The following is a 15,540-nucleotide window of genomic DNA, read 5'->3' as shown; positions in this document are numbered from 1 at the left end:
GTGTGTGTGTGTGTGTGTGTGTGTGTGTGTGTAATGCGTGCGTAATCTTGTTATGAGGCCAATAAGAATTTTTAACCAGGTTTACTTAATCTGGAGAAAAAAGTAGCTAGGTATCAGCCTAACAATGGAATTATGTCTATATTTTAAAAGTTACTAGAGCCTTTCTTCAAACCTTTTCCCAAGAGTTTAGTCCAAAAGTCTTTAGGAAGGAGTAAGCAAGGTAGCCTAGAGTAGGGTGTTGGAGCCCAAGCAGGTCAGGATGACACGCAGAGAGGTGATGAGAGCAATGCTCAAATAAGTAAATGTATTAAGGATAATGGAGCCAGCTGGAGAAGAGAATTACAAATATGAAAAGGGAGGAAATAAGAATGAACCCTGTGGTGTTGAACTAGAATTGGGGCTATCAGTGTGAACCCATGGTTTTCATAAATAGAGAGATGATAGGTAGGTAGGCAGATATAGAAATCAACATAGATGTAAATGTGTGTGTACGTACATACATGCCCGTATTCACCCACTGAGAGGGCATGGGAACAGTGATACCCCAGCAGCAATGACCACTCCTAGCACCCAGATCTTGGCTTCTAAATATCATTCTCCATTAAAAAGAACCAGGGCTCCTTGGAGATTTGGCTGATTCCAGGACCAGAAAATGAAGAAGTGCTCAGAGAATGATGGGGACACAAAAAAACAGAAGCCAGATTGAAAGGCTGGGACAGTCCTGTGACAATTTGAACGCCAAAATAGATGACGGTAACATATTATAATTCATTCAGTAAAATAGGAATCCCTGAGTCCATACTGATTTAAAAATAATAAACTGAAAGTGTAATGAGGAATGGGATATTTACAAGGTCTCAAAGTACCTCCCTAAAAGAGACTCATTAATTACAAAGGGGAAAAGAATAACTTTACAGTGAAGAAGCCTGGCAGACACCACCTTCATCAAGTAATCAAAGTTAACATCATCAGTAATGGGGCAAATTAGAATTGCGCGCCACTTGATAAGATGCAATAAGAACACAGCATCTCAGATCTCGTCAAGATGGCGGTGTAGGCAGACTGTGAACTCACTTCCTCCCACAAACAAACACAACCAGGTTACAACTATTCTTGGAAAAATTACCCTGGAGAGAAAACTGAAAACTGGATAAAAAGAACCCCCACATCGAAGGACAGTCCTGACTGAGGCGGAAGAGGGAGAAATTCCTCTGGAGAGAAAGAAAGCCACCTTCGCAAGTAGCAGAGCTCCAGAGCCAGCCAGGCGGGAGCCATCCTAAGGTACGCAGCCCTCCCTGGAGGAGTGGGGACCTTAGCAGGGGCTCGTTAGTGCTATAAGCATCCTTCAGACTCAGCACAACTGAGACAAGTGTCCTACTATCTGGCTTCACTGGCTATTAACTGCAACAGGGAATATCCCCAGAAAAGCTATCTGACACAAGCCGAAAAAACCCGGCTCTTAAAGGGCCCATGCACAAATTCACTCATCTCAGAGAGCAACCTAAAATCACGAGAAGGCTGCACAGTCCTTTGGTGAAAAGAGACTCACCTGGCAGGCTATGGGTGCATCTCAGTGAGAGGTGAGACCTCTCCAGAGACTGAGACATTGATGGCATCCATTGTTGTGACCTAGTACAGGTGTGCTGACACAGACGCTGGCAGACTCCATTGAAAGTCTTCCCCGGCCTGTTAGCCCAGGGGTCGGCCATACCCACTAGAGCGCAGCAGATTTAATCTAGTTCAGACAGGGTAGGCAGCCCACCCTAGGGACCAGCCCCACCCAACAGTAAGCCCTCAGGCTACTTGTTGGCCTGCATAGACTGGCTGCCTTGATCCTCTACAGGCAGGTGAGTGTGTCTGCCTCTGTGAGGCAAGGCCTGTGTGAGGACCAGGTAAACTGCAGGGGGGTTGGTGGAGAGGTGGGGGCCTCTGCAGTGGGGCGACTGGGTACGCTCCAGGGGGTCGGGAAGTGTTCACAGACTAGGGCTGTGTTGACTGTGTGTGTGGACCTGTGGGGGGTGGGGCTTTTCAGTGGCAGATGACCTGTGCTTCACAGCCACAAAGAGGATCAGCGCCACCTTCCAAAGCCTGAAACAATTCGGTGCTCCCATGCCTGGGGCCAGCCCCACTCAGCTGCAATCCTAAAAGAGCTGACAACAGCCTTGAAGCCATGAGGCCTACAGCAACTGTAAGACCCTGAGCCTGACAACCAGCTACACAGGGTAGCTACCGAATTAACAGGAAAACTGGAACAGGAGGGTGCTATTAGACCTTGCAGCCAACTGTGCTGGGGCTTTCCAAACCCGATTTACAAATAGCCAGCCAGGGAAGGAAAGACTAGACTCCCTGGGTCCCTGCAGTAAGAGCAACCCTGCCACAGCAGAAGGACACAAGTAGCCCACACAGGGGTCACTCCTGGATCATATGGACTGGTGATGAGAGAGAAGCACACTGCTAGGCCTCAAAAGGCATCTCTTACATAAGGCCACTTCTCCAAGATCAGGAGACATAGCTGACTCACCTAATACATAGATATAAACACAGAGAAAGAGGCATAATGAGGAGGCAAAGGAATACATTCCAAGCAAGGGAACAGGACAAAACCCCAGAAAAAGAACTAAATGAAACAGAAATAAGCAATCTATCTGACAAAGAGTTCAAACAAAAACTCATAAGGATGCTCACTGATCTTCGGAGAAGACTGGATGAACACAGTGAGAACATCAACAAGGAATTGGAAAATATAAAAAAGAACCAATCAGAAACAAAGAATACCAGAAATGAAAAATTCACTAGAGGGACTCATTAGCAGAGTAGAGGATAGAGAAGAAAGGATCAGTGAGCTGGATGAAAGACTAGAGGAAATCACCCAAGCCAAACAGATAAAAGAAAAAAGAATTAGACAGAATGAGAACAGCAACCTCTGGGACAATATCAAGCACACTAACATTTGTATTATAGGTGTCCCAGAAGGAGGAGAGAGAGACAAAGGGGCAGAGAATCTATTTGAAGAAATTAATAGCTGAAAACTTTCCCAACCTAAGGAAGGAAACAGACATCCAAGTACAGGAATCACAGAGAGCACCAAGAACATAGCATCTCTTCTGTGACATTCCTATCAAAGATACATGTCCCGAATTTAATCACGAGGAAGCATCAGACAAACCCAAATTGAGGGACATTCCACAAAAGAACTGGCCTATAAGATTCAAGTGTCAAGATCATGGAAGTCAAGGAAAGATCAAGGAACTATTCCTGACAGGACAACCAAATGTAACCTGTAACTCAGAACTGGATCCTTCTGCTATAAAGGATCACTGGCGAAAGCTGAATGAGGATTACACAGTGTAACATATCAGTGTTAATTTCCTGATTTCGTTGGCTGTACTCTGGTTATATAGGAGAATGTCCTTGTTTGTAGGAAATACACATGAAAATATTTGTAAGTGAAAAGCATCATGTCAGCAATATACTCTCACACAATTCAGGGAAGAACAATTCTTTGCACTATTGCAACTTTTCTGTAAGTTTAAGGGTGTTTTTAAAAAGTTAATAGAAAGAAGGATTAATCATCCATTAAATAGGAATCTACATTTTTGGTAAAAAAATTATAACAATTCAGAGGTAGTAGATGCCCTTCTTTTTCTGATCTTTTAGAATATCCTCATCTGTGCAGCCATAGGATTCAACGTATAACTGTAAGTATCTATTTAGAAACACAAAAATAATACCAGTACCTCCTAAGCTGTCAAGATCCTCAAGAATCCTGCCAAATCTGTGAAATAAAGAAAACTGTAATTAAATGAAAATCATGATGACCTCCCTTTAAAAATAAATAACACATTTTGGGGAGATGAAAATGTTCTAAAGTCAACTGTGGTGATGGTGGCACAACTGTCTGAATATACTAAAAACCAGAGAATCGCACACTTTACATACGTGAATTGTATGGTGTGAGAATTAACTCACAGTTGTTATTTTAAAAGGACGTAAATAAAAACAAATAACACAAATAAAAAAAGTGCTGTGTTACCTTACGGTGTTTTGAACAGTCAAATATTTCTCTCGTAATTCAGGCTGACTGCCCAAAGGCAAGAGAACTTCGATGTAACTGTCTTTCATTCTCCTAGGTGGCAGTCCTTCCTGTGACTTAGCCAGAAAACTCTGAAGTAATTTTCTTTCCTCCATTGCTTTCACATGGTCTCTGAGAAGGAAGATTGCAAGCTTCATGAAGCACAGGAGCAGTGCGATTCCACAATTCCAGTGACATACAGGCCAGTCAGACACCATCAAAGGAGGAAAGAGGTCTGGACCTACCTCATCTCCTCTTCCTTCCCTCCCTTCCCACTTGCCACTTGGTGAAATTAAAATTTCCTGTTAAAATTTCTTAGGCTTCTAGATAAGAAAAACATACTTAAAAGTGATAGATATACCCAAATGAACCATATATTCACCCTCATCAAAAAGTGTATTCAAAGAATAGAATATTTGAAATAAAATTAAAAATACAAAAATAGACACAACAGTATAAATATACGGGCTAAAGAATGACATGGCCACTGAGCTCCATATTCCCATTTCTCACCTTGATAATTCTCGTATTCTCTGTGCCTCAGCTCTCTCTCTCTCTGCCTTCAATTTCAGGAAAGAGAGACAGAGGAGGAAAAATGGAGTCTATCCAAAAGAAGTATGGAAGGCAGAGCAAAAGGTAAAGAGGAAGAGAACATAAAAAGGAGACAGAAAGGGAAGAAAAAGAAGAGACGATTAAGGTGGAAGAGAAGAGAGAGACAAGAGGACAGGGAACTAAAATGTTGACAGTATCCTTAATTAAGATGTCTTTATAAGCTTCACTTATGAAATATTATTGCCAAAAAGTATATAGCCTACAAAAAATATATGGAATAGAGTAACAAGTTAAATGGCACCAGGTAAACCCAGACTGTGGAACATTCTACAAGACAAGATTGGCCTCTTTAAAGTCAAGCTAGCTCACAGGAGAAAAAAGGAAGGGATAACTACTATTCTGGATTAGGGGAGACTAGAGAGTCATAACCACTGAATGCAATATGCAATCCTTTATTGGATCTTGAGGTTTTTTAAAAAGCAATAAAAGACATTTGGGGGACAGCTGAGGAATTCTGAATACAGATGACTAACATGCTCTTATGGAATTACTGTCAATTTCATTATGTAAGAGAATGTCTTTGTTGGAGATACATGATGCTACTTTTGCTACACAGGAGAATATAGTTATTTATTGGAGATGTATACTGAAGTGTCATGATACCTATAAGTTACTTAGAAATAGTTCAGCCAACATATGTATATCAGCAAATCTGGAAAAACGTTAATAAGTATCCAACCGAGATGGTGGGGACATAGGTATTCATTTTTTCCACTTTTCAGTAATTGAAATTTTTCATATAAAGCGTTAAAAAGTCTTCATATAATTTCTAAACCTGTAATAGATTATTGTATATCTAGTGATCACTTGTGCTTGTTCTTTTATCTCATTTTAGCCTCAAAATTCTGTGCACCAAGAGGGATAGTATCCTATTTTACAGCAGGGAAACATTGAAAAAGACAGAAAGGTTGTATGGGAGACCTGGTTAATTGTGAACTGACAAGAAGCAATAAATGAGTCAGGCTGCATGAAACAGAAAAACCAGGAAACTTGGGTTCAAGTTCCAAATCCTGATACTTAATTGTTCAATCTGAGTTTCAGTTTCATCATCAGTAAAAAAGGGATAGGAACACAGGCCATAAGCACGTCACAAGTTTTATTGAGAATCAGTGAGATAATATATCTGAATGCACTTTGAAAAATGTAGAGTACATGTAAATCACATTATTGTATGACGACAATGCATCAACTGATGAGTATGTTGGAGTGTTGATCTTCTCCCCCAAGTAAAAAACCTCTCAACCCATTTCCAAACACAGAGCCCCCACCCCATCCCTACAATGGGACCATCAACTGAGCCTAAATATGGCCTAGCATACCACTTTAGGGATGAAAGAATGAATGAACACAAGAGTGCGTACCTCCAGTTTGTGGATGCTCCCACTATGTCCCGCAACTTATCCCGAACTGAAACAAAAATAAAGAGGTCATTCCATGAAACAAAGAAATGTGAGAACTGGATTATGGCAACAAGCTCAAGAACTATGAAAAGCGGTTCATGCACTCAAAAGCTTTAAAGACGCATGAATTTCCATTTAATGCCACAACAGCTCAGGGAAGGGATCAGGCCTCTGCTACCTGAAAACCTGAAACAACTATTGTCTCCTTAGTGCAGAAAAGAATACCCTTGTGCCATTCACTGGGGTTTATATAAACAAATAAAAAAGGATAACTCCAATTATTCATCAGATAGGGCTGTATCGGTGTCAGTAGGAGTCCCTTTATGATGGAGATACTATGAACAGAATCCCTATATTCTTACAGGCAGTAGTAGAGCCAATAACTAGTTCAGGGACTAACACTAATAGCCAAATCTGAGTCTCATTCTAACTGATTTCTCATATATTCATACTATCTGAATTATTAGAAAAGTGTAAGCCAGAAAAATGAAGAAAAGATGTAAATCAAAGAAAGGCAAAGAATGCAATTTAATTTTAGTTAATGCTCACTGCCCAAAAGTGCAAGAATGAACTAGTGCAAAAAAAAGACTTAAGCATTTAAAAACAAAGTTGATACTAATTACCACACACACCATGATTCACATGTATAGGTGAACATGCTATATGGATAAAGGGAAAATAAATTAGACAAGCAGTAGTAATTCAAAACTAGAAAATAAATCTATAGGATTTCAAAAAATGTGTTGAGTTCATGTGTTTTTTCTAGTATTTTAAAACATATATTCCAGTTATAGGAAATTAACTATAGCAATCCTTGTTCCTTCAATAACTAACTGATCAAAACCAAATATGGTTAGATTAACATGCACTTTAACTTTCATGAAAACGTAGTTGATTTTTCTATCAAACAAGTGTTACATACCATAAATTTAGTGCAAACTCTAATTACAATTAAATCATACAGAACTACAAAAAAAAACCATATTTTTTTCTTCCTGAGTTTCTCGAATAAAAGGACGGAAAGTACCCCAAACAGTACACAGACTACTGATACTCGCTGACATAAAATGATTATTACTAGTTTAGTCAATGTAAGAAGACAGGCAGGTACTGAGGGCCAAGAAGGAAAGAAGAATTTTAAACTACATATATACATATATATTTATTTGGACCCTTTGAAGAAGCTACAATCTTAATTATAATGAATACTCCTAAATTGATAAATACATCCATAGTTTGCATATCAGATTAGCAGGTGAAATTAACTTCAGTTAGGCATAGATTAACAGGATCCCTCTAACAAAACTACAGACAAGGAGCATTTAGTTGGTCCAACTGAAGGCCCCATCTCTTACTTATGCATTAGGTCTCTTTTTCCCATGCCTTCCCCTTCAGTACCTACACCCAGGAAGTGGAAATCATTTAATTGAGTTCAGTCCCCAAGACTCCCACGTACCAAAGCTCAAATTCTGAATGTGATTTCTACCCAAAGCTGTCCTGGCCATTTTATAAATGAGAAGTTTATGAAAGATCTACCTTTGGTATGCCCCATTTGCCCTATGTTATCTATGTATATGCCTCCCAAATAAAACAAGGTTTTTCACCACATAGGTCTAAAAGCTAAACACCCATGCTTGCCTTCAAGAATGTGGAAGACATTCTGTTTCTCGGGATTCTGGGATCCTTGAGTCAGTCCTCTGGCAGGAGTAAGGAGTCCCTTGTTCAAGGTACAAAGCCTACAAAACAAGATAAACCACACTTAGAGTAGATTCATGGTTTCTTCCCTGGCAACTACAAAGACCTGTGCCTCCTCCCAGAGCACCTGGCCGTCCCACACTCTTCATATATACTGCCTGGTAGGAGTCTGGACCTGTTTCTCAAGTGTATGTATGTTTGCATATGAGGCTGCTCCATAAATCACCTAGCTAGAGTAAACATTTCTTGAGAGCAGAGACCAATAAGGTAACTGTCTACAAAATCAATAAAAAATATCAACCAGGATTAATGGATTTATTCTTGCTTTCTGTTTTGTTAACTTCAGAAGCCCAGAATCGATTTGGTAAACGGCTGAGTAAATTAATTACGAACATTTATTTTGTTCTTTATCATCACACCATATTTCCTCAATAAATAACTTCAACCCAATTATAAGTTAATCAACCTTGAAAATAGAATTAACCCTTCCCAGACTCAAAGAGAGTATTTATTGGACTTAGGCAGAAATTCCTTACTCCCTAATGAAATAAAATAACAGCTATTTACCCAAATGTGCCTACCCTATTCTCCCAAAATCAACTGTTTAAGTTGATTTTGTTTCACTCTTGCTTTTGCTTAAGTGTTGACTCCTAACCACACACCATCCCACTGGGGACAACATACACAGACCAGGGATTGACGAACTGCTGTGTTGAGAGCACAGCTGAAGAATGAAGAGGTCAGGAACCCCAAACACTGTTACTCATTCTAGCTCCAGCTACTAGTAAATTCCTACTACCTAATGCTTGGACCAGTAATGACTAAACTCCCCACCACCACCAAAAAGTACATTTTTAATTTTCTTTAGAGCTCAAGTTTACTACAGATTTCTCTTCTAAATTACAACAGCAGGAAGTCTCTCAGTAAAACTATTTGGTGAAACCTATATGTAGTCTTGACACTTGTGCTACTAGAACAAATCCTTGTCCTTTCACCAATCAACTAATTTAACTGCAAAGAACACATAAATATGAGCACATGCTCACCGGTCGATTTCACTCCTTGGCCATCCAGTCATCACACTGGCCACTAAGACGAGAATGCTCGCTGGACTGTTTGGTGTTGGGTTTTGTGTCTATTCTTCATTCACATGGCTAACAAGTCTCTATCCTACATATTTTGCATTTATTTTCTCACAATAAATTTTCCACTTCCGTATTTTTATATGCTGATATTTCAGTCTTCCTCTTCTCAATGTTCTAATTTGTATTTTCTCAGAAGGTGATCTGAATTTTTTTTCACCATTTTATGTATTTTCTGTAGGTTCAAATCCTTACTGAAGGAAAGAGAGTGTGTAGTCCTTCATTCTGCCGTCTCAGAAACTAGCATTCTGCAACTGACTACATCGGGTTTTAAAAAGCACATTGGAAAAAGTGAGTCTCTTCCATTGCTACTATGAGCTGAAAGGGCAGAAAAATCATGCCCTAAATACACTAACTAGCAATTATAGTAGATGCAGTAGATGTACCCAATATAAGAAAAGGGATCTGACTCCGAGTGGCTAAATACTTTGAATATTCCTCACAAACTAAGAGGAGCTATATAACCAATCTCAAATATTTGGGGTAAACACATAGCTAACGAGTATTTTACCCTAAGAAGCAGCATTTTCTGAAGTGATAAAACCATTCCATCCTACCTGTGTGACAGGCAGTATAGCACAGAGGTTAAGAGCCTGACCATGCTGCTCGTTAGCTGAGTGACCTTGGGGAAGTTACCTAATCTCTCTGAGCCTCAGTTTCCTCATCTGTAAAATGGGGATAACAATAGTACCTATCCCATAGGGCTGTCATAAGGATAAAGAAGTTAACATACCTTAAACCCTTAGAGCTGTGCCTAGTACACTGACAAGTCCTCAAAAAACTTTAGCTATTATTATTCCAGAAAGTCATGCTTCTCCAAAGTCTCCCCCTAAAAGTTAAAAAGGACCAGAAATTTAGAAAGCACAAGCCAGGCTCCATGACCGACCATCTCCGAATGGAGAATCAAATGGACAGAGAAAAGGAGTTAATGAATACCAAAGAGAAACACTTGGGTCAATTTATTTGGAAAACTGTGGTCCTGCAGCCCTGTTCTTTGCACACTGCCTTAAGAAATTTGGAAATACATCCCTGTAGCACAACAAAGGTGTAATTTGCATGTTTAAAAAAAATTGTTGATTATACTAAGCACATATTGGCATAACAAATTTCCATAGTACCGTGAACATTCAGCTTATGGTAACTTTTCACTACAATTTGGTATCCTATCTATTGATAATCTAATGAAAACTGTGGACCCTCATGCCAGGGGGAAATACATTTTCACTGACACACAAAACGGTATATACTATTTCAGAAGGTTCATAGACCACGCCCTTTTAAGATCCCCATGGGTCCCTATATTAAAAAAATTCTGATTCAGACCAACCTCCTGAATAAACTGAGGCCCAAAGAAATTAGATGACTTCTCCCCAGTGCCAGTCAATTGGCACAATGTGTACTACCCAGTTCTACTGACCCTTCTTCCCATTCATACATATACATACACACACACATGTGCAGGCAAGTTGCTCATTTCACAATCTCAGGCTTCTTCCCTTTATAAATGCAGCACTGACGGGAAGGGATGCATAATGGCTTAATCACTACCCAACACCTCAGTACCTCAGTAAGTCAGGGTTACCGATTTATCCCGTGAAGACTCCATGATTAAACCTCTCCAATTAAAGGAGACCAAGGAGCCCAACCTCTCTAGGGCCTGCCCAGGAAGTCACAAGTCACCTGAAGGTGGGAACAGAAGTGTTTTGGCTCTGTCCTGGGACCCAAGCTTAGGGTGAGTGTCTGGGAAGAGTTTTCAGTGCAATAACAGGCAACGCAGCTCATACGCCCTACCCTCTGGAGAAATGCCTCAATTTAGAGACTAAACAAATTCAGGTGACTCTTTTGTGAGTCGGGGGGAAAAAGAAGCTATAAAGATTGCCCACCAGTTAAATAACCTCGTCATCTCAGACAGTCTGTACTCATTTATGAACTCTCTCTCACTAGACACTGACAGAGTACCTGCTTAAGGTTCAAGAGGACTCACAAGAAAGGAACGCAGGCTTATGAGAGTTCAGTGCAAAGAAAGAGGAGTTCCAAACTGGAGGACAGGAGGTCAAGAAAGGTTTCCTGGGAGAAGGCACAAGGGCAAGACCGTGCAGCTAGCAGAAGGCCTTTCACATCATGTCCAATGAAAGCCAAAGCCAACTGTGGCCCTTCTTGTAATGACTTTCAACCTGTCTTCAAATAGTGTAAAGACGTTTTTCTTCTTTAAGTGCTATAAAGAGAGAGAAGAACCCTTTTCAACTGATAGCAAAGTCCGCTGGGACAGTGAGAGAGACCCAGGACCCCCAAGAGAGTTGATGGGACCAGTGTCAGGCAGAATTTCCGTGGGCCACACCGGAGGTGCAGGCGCACCTGTAACGGGATGACTCCACAAGCTGGACCAGGGGTGAGCCAGCTGGGACCCGGCCAGGCAGAAAGCACTGGGAACAGCTGGAATGCTCCAGGGAAGGGGGGTCGCGGAGAGCCACGCACGTCGTGGAGTCTAAGGCCCTGGGCCTTAACTGGGCAAGCTGGGCTGACGACACAAATAAAAAGGCAGCCTTCTTGGCCATGGGGCCCCATCAAAGCCCCCGCTCCACCTCGCCTTACAGGGCCTTGCTGCTCATTAAATGTAAAGCTCCAATCAGCTCGAGGGGCCCTAGGCACAGTCCTGACCTCCTGAGAGCCCAAGAGGCGCCCTGCAATCTCTGCCCACCTTACAACAGACTTAAGTCTGAGCCCAACTGGGTCAAGCAGTTGACCCTAAAAATCCTCTCTAAAGGAGGGCAAAAGGCTGGAAAAGTACTGTGGAGCTCTAAACACTAGCTTTCTGATAAGCGACTACCCCAAAACCACACCCCTGAGGGGCAAAGAGAAAGGAATTGCAGGGAACACCCAACTTCCTCCCTTCAAGCGCCGCTAGGCTGTTCTAGCAAACTCCGGGCCAGGGGACGCGACGGCGGGCGCGCAGCGCCCCACGCCAGGCCGGCGGGCTCGGGCCGGGGCGCGGCAGGCGGGCGCCCTTTTCCCACCGGCCCCGCTTTCCGCCCAAACGCCCAGGGCATTAGTCCCGGCCGCCGTCGGCGGCCCGCTCGGCCCGCTCCGCCTCCCCGCCCGGGCCCGCTAGCTGCGCGGAGGGCGGGCATGGGCACCCCCAGCCCGCGGCCCGCCAGGCCCCCGCTACCTACCGTAGCGCCGCCCGCCTCATCGCGCTCTGCTGCCCGGCACGCCACGAGAGACCAGGGCCAGCGCCGCTCGGCGGAGGGAGACTGAGCAATGGAAAGCGCGAGCGCCAGCGCGCCGAACCGGACCTCCCTCCCCACGACCGCACCCTCGCCGAGCAGCCGCCCGGAGGCGAGGCCTCGCGGCCCGGGGGCGGGACCACACCGAGCCTGCAGCCCCGCTCATTGGCGGGAAGCTGGAGTCCGTCTCCGTGGTGCTTCCCACTCCATCAGGAGCGCGGGCGGTGAGGCTAACCGGAGGACCGGCCTATCCCCGCCGTCGTTGATTAAATGCACCACGCAGCGCGGCCGAGGGGTGACGTGGAAGCCAAGTGCGGCCGGGTACTTAGAGCTTGACTCCGTCATCCTTCTTCGCTGAAGGCCCCGCGGCCTTGACCGCCATGTCTCGGCTCCCAGGCTGTGTTCTTGCCCGTAGCTGCATGTTGGAATCTTCTGGGCAGCTTTCCAAAATACTGATGCCTGGGCCCCACCCCCTGGACATTCAATTCCGATTTAGTTAGTCAGAGGGTGCGGCCTGGTCTTCAGGATGTTTAAAGGCGTCCCAGGTGATGCTAACGCAAGCAAAGGTTGAGGACTAGTGACCTAAAGGAAAAAATTGTTCCTCTTCTAATCTCAGCCTGCCCCCTAGTGTTGCACAGTTGGAGATCTTGGCCGGCCCAGGGAAATTCAAGGCCAGAGAGTTAGGATGATTTTACGCTACGACCTGATTCTCCATTTCATTCAACGAATTCTTATTGAACTGTTTGCAGTGCGCCAGACGCTGTTGTAGATGCTGGGGATGCAAGAAAATAGACAAAAGTCCCTGCCCTGAGGGAGGCTTACCTTATAACGAAAGAAAAGTCAGCAAGCAAGTTAGCAAATAACGTAATTCAAACGCGGTAAAGCGGTCTAAATAGGAAATAAACCAAGGTGATGAGAGATCTTTCAAAAATATACACAAGTCTTGATTTGCCCCTGAAGATGGTAATTTCCTAGGAGACAGGGTCCATATTGTATGCTTTTTCTGATACCCCATGCTTGGAAAAAGTTTGTTGATTTTAATTAAGCCGGCTTTTTAAAAATCACTTCATAAATTACAAACGGAACACAGTCTTTGGCTTTCTCTTTCCTCTCTGCCTAACTTTCCCTGCTCTTCTCAGCCCTACATCCAGAAGACTCCTTTTGGCCTGCAGGGATCTCTCCTTCATTTTTGTTCATATTGTCTGCACCTTTTCAGTGATGGTTTTGTGTCAGCCATGCTACCTCATACTCTACCACACCTAACGATACAATAAATATTGCATCGAATTACACTATTTTTTTTCTTGTTTTTACCTGAAATTTGGTTGAGGCAATGATAGGCTCAGGGAGAAAAATTAAGTTCAAGAGAATTTTTCAGGTTACATAGATGTTATAATAATGGGTAGGGACGGCTTATAACTTTTGTGCAATCAAATCACCTTCCAGCAAGACACATTCTTAGCCATGTATAAACGGTATGGGTTTGGACCAAACCAGCTGAAACCAGGCACTCAAAGCCATGAAGATGCCTTCTCTTCATCACTTACCTTTGCTTTCCTTTGCACACTGGCTTCGTTCTTTTTTCTCTGTATAATGGCTTTCTCCACATGGCAAAAGAAGCTCCTGAACTTTACATCTTACTACCACAGCCACATGCATAGAGACTGACCCAAAGTGCTGCATCCCAAGTACAAAAAGTCCTGCGGAGAGATTCATTGGCCCAGTTGGGATCAGGTACACATCCCTGGACTGGTCGACTGTGGCAGCAGGGCAAGGTCATATGATTGGCCCATTTGACTTACCAGGAACCCCTTCACCCAGACCCATGGCCAGGTGCTAGTTCGTGATCTACTAACATGGCTATTTGCAAAAGTGAACACACAGATGGGGATATGGAGCACTTCTCAGAAAAGGAGTACTTAAGCAACCAACCCCATAGATGTCCACTACAGATGTTATTAAAAGAGGAAGAAAAATGATCTCACCACTTAACCCACTTACCTTAGTTCTAGCCTCAGGGAACCCTGCTAAACCTAGCCAGCCCAGCATTCATCCACACGTCTACGATTATCTCAATTGGCAGCATGCATGAAATTCTTAAAACAGCTTAGCATCCCTGATTTCTGTGTGTGTGGTGGTGGTGGTGTTGTAAAGTATATATGCTATACCAAATCGTGGGTAGCAGAGAGAGAAGGCAAAGTAGTCACAAAATCAGACCAGGAAACATGCAACAGTTGTACAGTGGTGAGAATCAGTGTCCTTAACTAACAGAGTCTCCACCCCACCTTTTTGTTTCCTCTTATTTTCCATTAGTTCTATTTTTATTTTATCTCAGGGTAACAGAGAAGGTATCAAATGTATCATTAAAATAAAAGGCACCTAAACATGCATTGACAGATACATGAGATACTATCAATGTCATCATCCCAAGTAGAAGAATAAAATCAAATGACAAAACTGAACAACATGTTGTCAGTGCAATCTCGTATTATGAGTGAAAAGTATCTAGTAACCATCTTTCCTTGAGCTGCTGAACCATAAATACTTTTGGATATCTAATTTAGGTCGAAAATGTTCTTGGAAAACTATGTCATCAGCTTTCAAACTAATTGATTCATGCTATGATGTCATTAGGATAGCGAAACTACTTTTTAAAAATTAGCTTATTTCTTGGGGCTGGCCCAGTGGCACAGCGGTTAAGTTCACACATTCCACTTCGGCAGCCCGGGGTTTGCCGGTTTGAATCCCAGATGCTGACCTATGCACCACTTGTCAGGCCATGCATGTGTCCCACATATAAAGTAGAGGAAGATGGGCACGGATGTTAGCTCAGGGCCAGTCTTCCTCAGCAAAAAGAGGAGGATTGGCAGCAGATGTTAGCTCAGGGCTAATCCTCCTCAAAAAAAAATTAGCTTATTTCCTGGATTATAGAGATTATACAAAAGGATCCAGAATAAAGTTGGGAGGAGGAGGAGGAAACAGTGAAAAAGCATTTTTCCCCCTAAACCTTAAAGAAAAAACTGGAAAGACTAGTGAGCTGTTACATGAAAGTGCTTAGTATTATACCCACTTGCTCCAACAGAAGCAAAACCCAGGCTAGGCGATTTCAAAACAGTGGAGATTCTTCACACTGTCCCTGCCTTTCCTCAGCTCCACTTTTATGACTGCTTATCAAATCCAAATCTTGAAAGGCTCAAGTCTGGCAACGCTCTTTTTCCTCTAACAATTTCCTCTTGCTTAAAAATGGCAAACATTTAAAACACGTCACACTATTAGTGACATGGGATCAGAGGACTTCTTTAGATAGGTTGTCTTCATTTCAGGGTGTCATCTTCAATCACGATGTCTCTTTCAATAAAATAGGGCTTAAATGGTAAAATTTCAAAGGGCATCGC

At 42.8% G+C, this 15,540-nt stretch overlaps 1 protein-coding gene across 3 annotated transcripts in view; it reads right to left on the bottom strand.

The window, feature by feature from the left end:
• The window catches only part of ACOT9 (acyl-CoA thioesterase 9), a 26,097-nt gene extending 13,570 nt beyond the window's left edge, over positions 1 to 12,527 (bottom strand). The window contains exons 1-6 of one of the 3 annotated variants that reach the window (XM_046673481.1): positions 12,092 to 12,527; positions 7,723 to 7,820; positions 6,717 to 6,743; positions 6,046 to 6,091; positions 4,034 to 4,204; positions 3,738 to 3,775 (exon numbers count right to left, since the gene is read on the bottom strand). In XM_046673481.1, the coding sequence (XP_046529437.1) occupies positions 3,738 to 3,775; positions 4,034 to 4,204; positions 6,046 to 6,091; positions 6,717 to 6,743; positions 7,723 to 7,820; positions 12,092 to 12,111 (400 nt within the window). In that variant the 5' untranslated portion in view covers positions 12,112 to 12,527. Of the gene's footprint in view, positions 1 to 3,737; positions 3,776 to 4,033; positions 4,205 to 6,045; positions 6,092 to 6,716; positions 6,744 to 7,722; positions 7,821 to 9,654; positions 9,751 to 12,091 lie in introns of all 3 variants that reach the window. The other 2 variants (XM_046673484.1, XM_046673483.1) reach the window with 2 other exon arrangements.
• Between the last annotated feature and the right edge of the window lie 3,013 nt (positions 12,528 to 15,540).

This window comes from Equus quagga, chromosome 10 (assembly GCF_021613505.1).
Source record: "Equus quagga isolate Etosha38 chromosome 10, UCLA_HA_Equagga_1.0, whole genome shotgun sequence".
Classification (NCBI taxonomy): domain Eukaryota; kingdom Metazoa; phylum Chordata; class Mammalia; order Perissodactyla; family Equidae; genus Equus; species Equus quagga.
The sequence above is the reverse complement of the archived record's forward strand: the minus strand, read 5'-3'. Positions and strand labels throughout refer to the sequence as shown.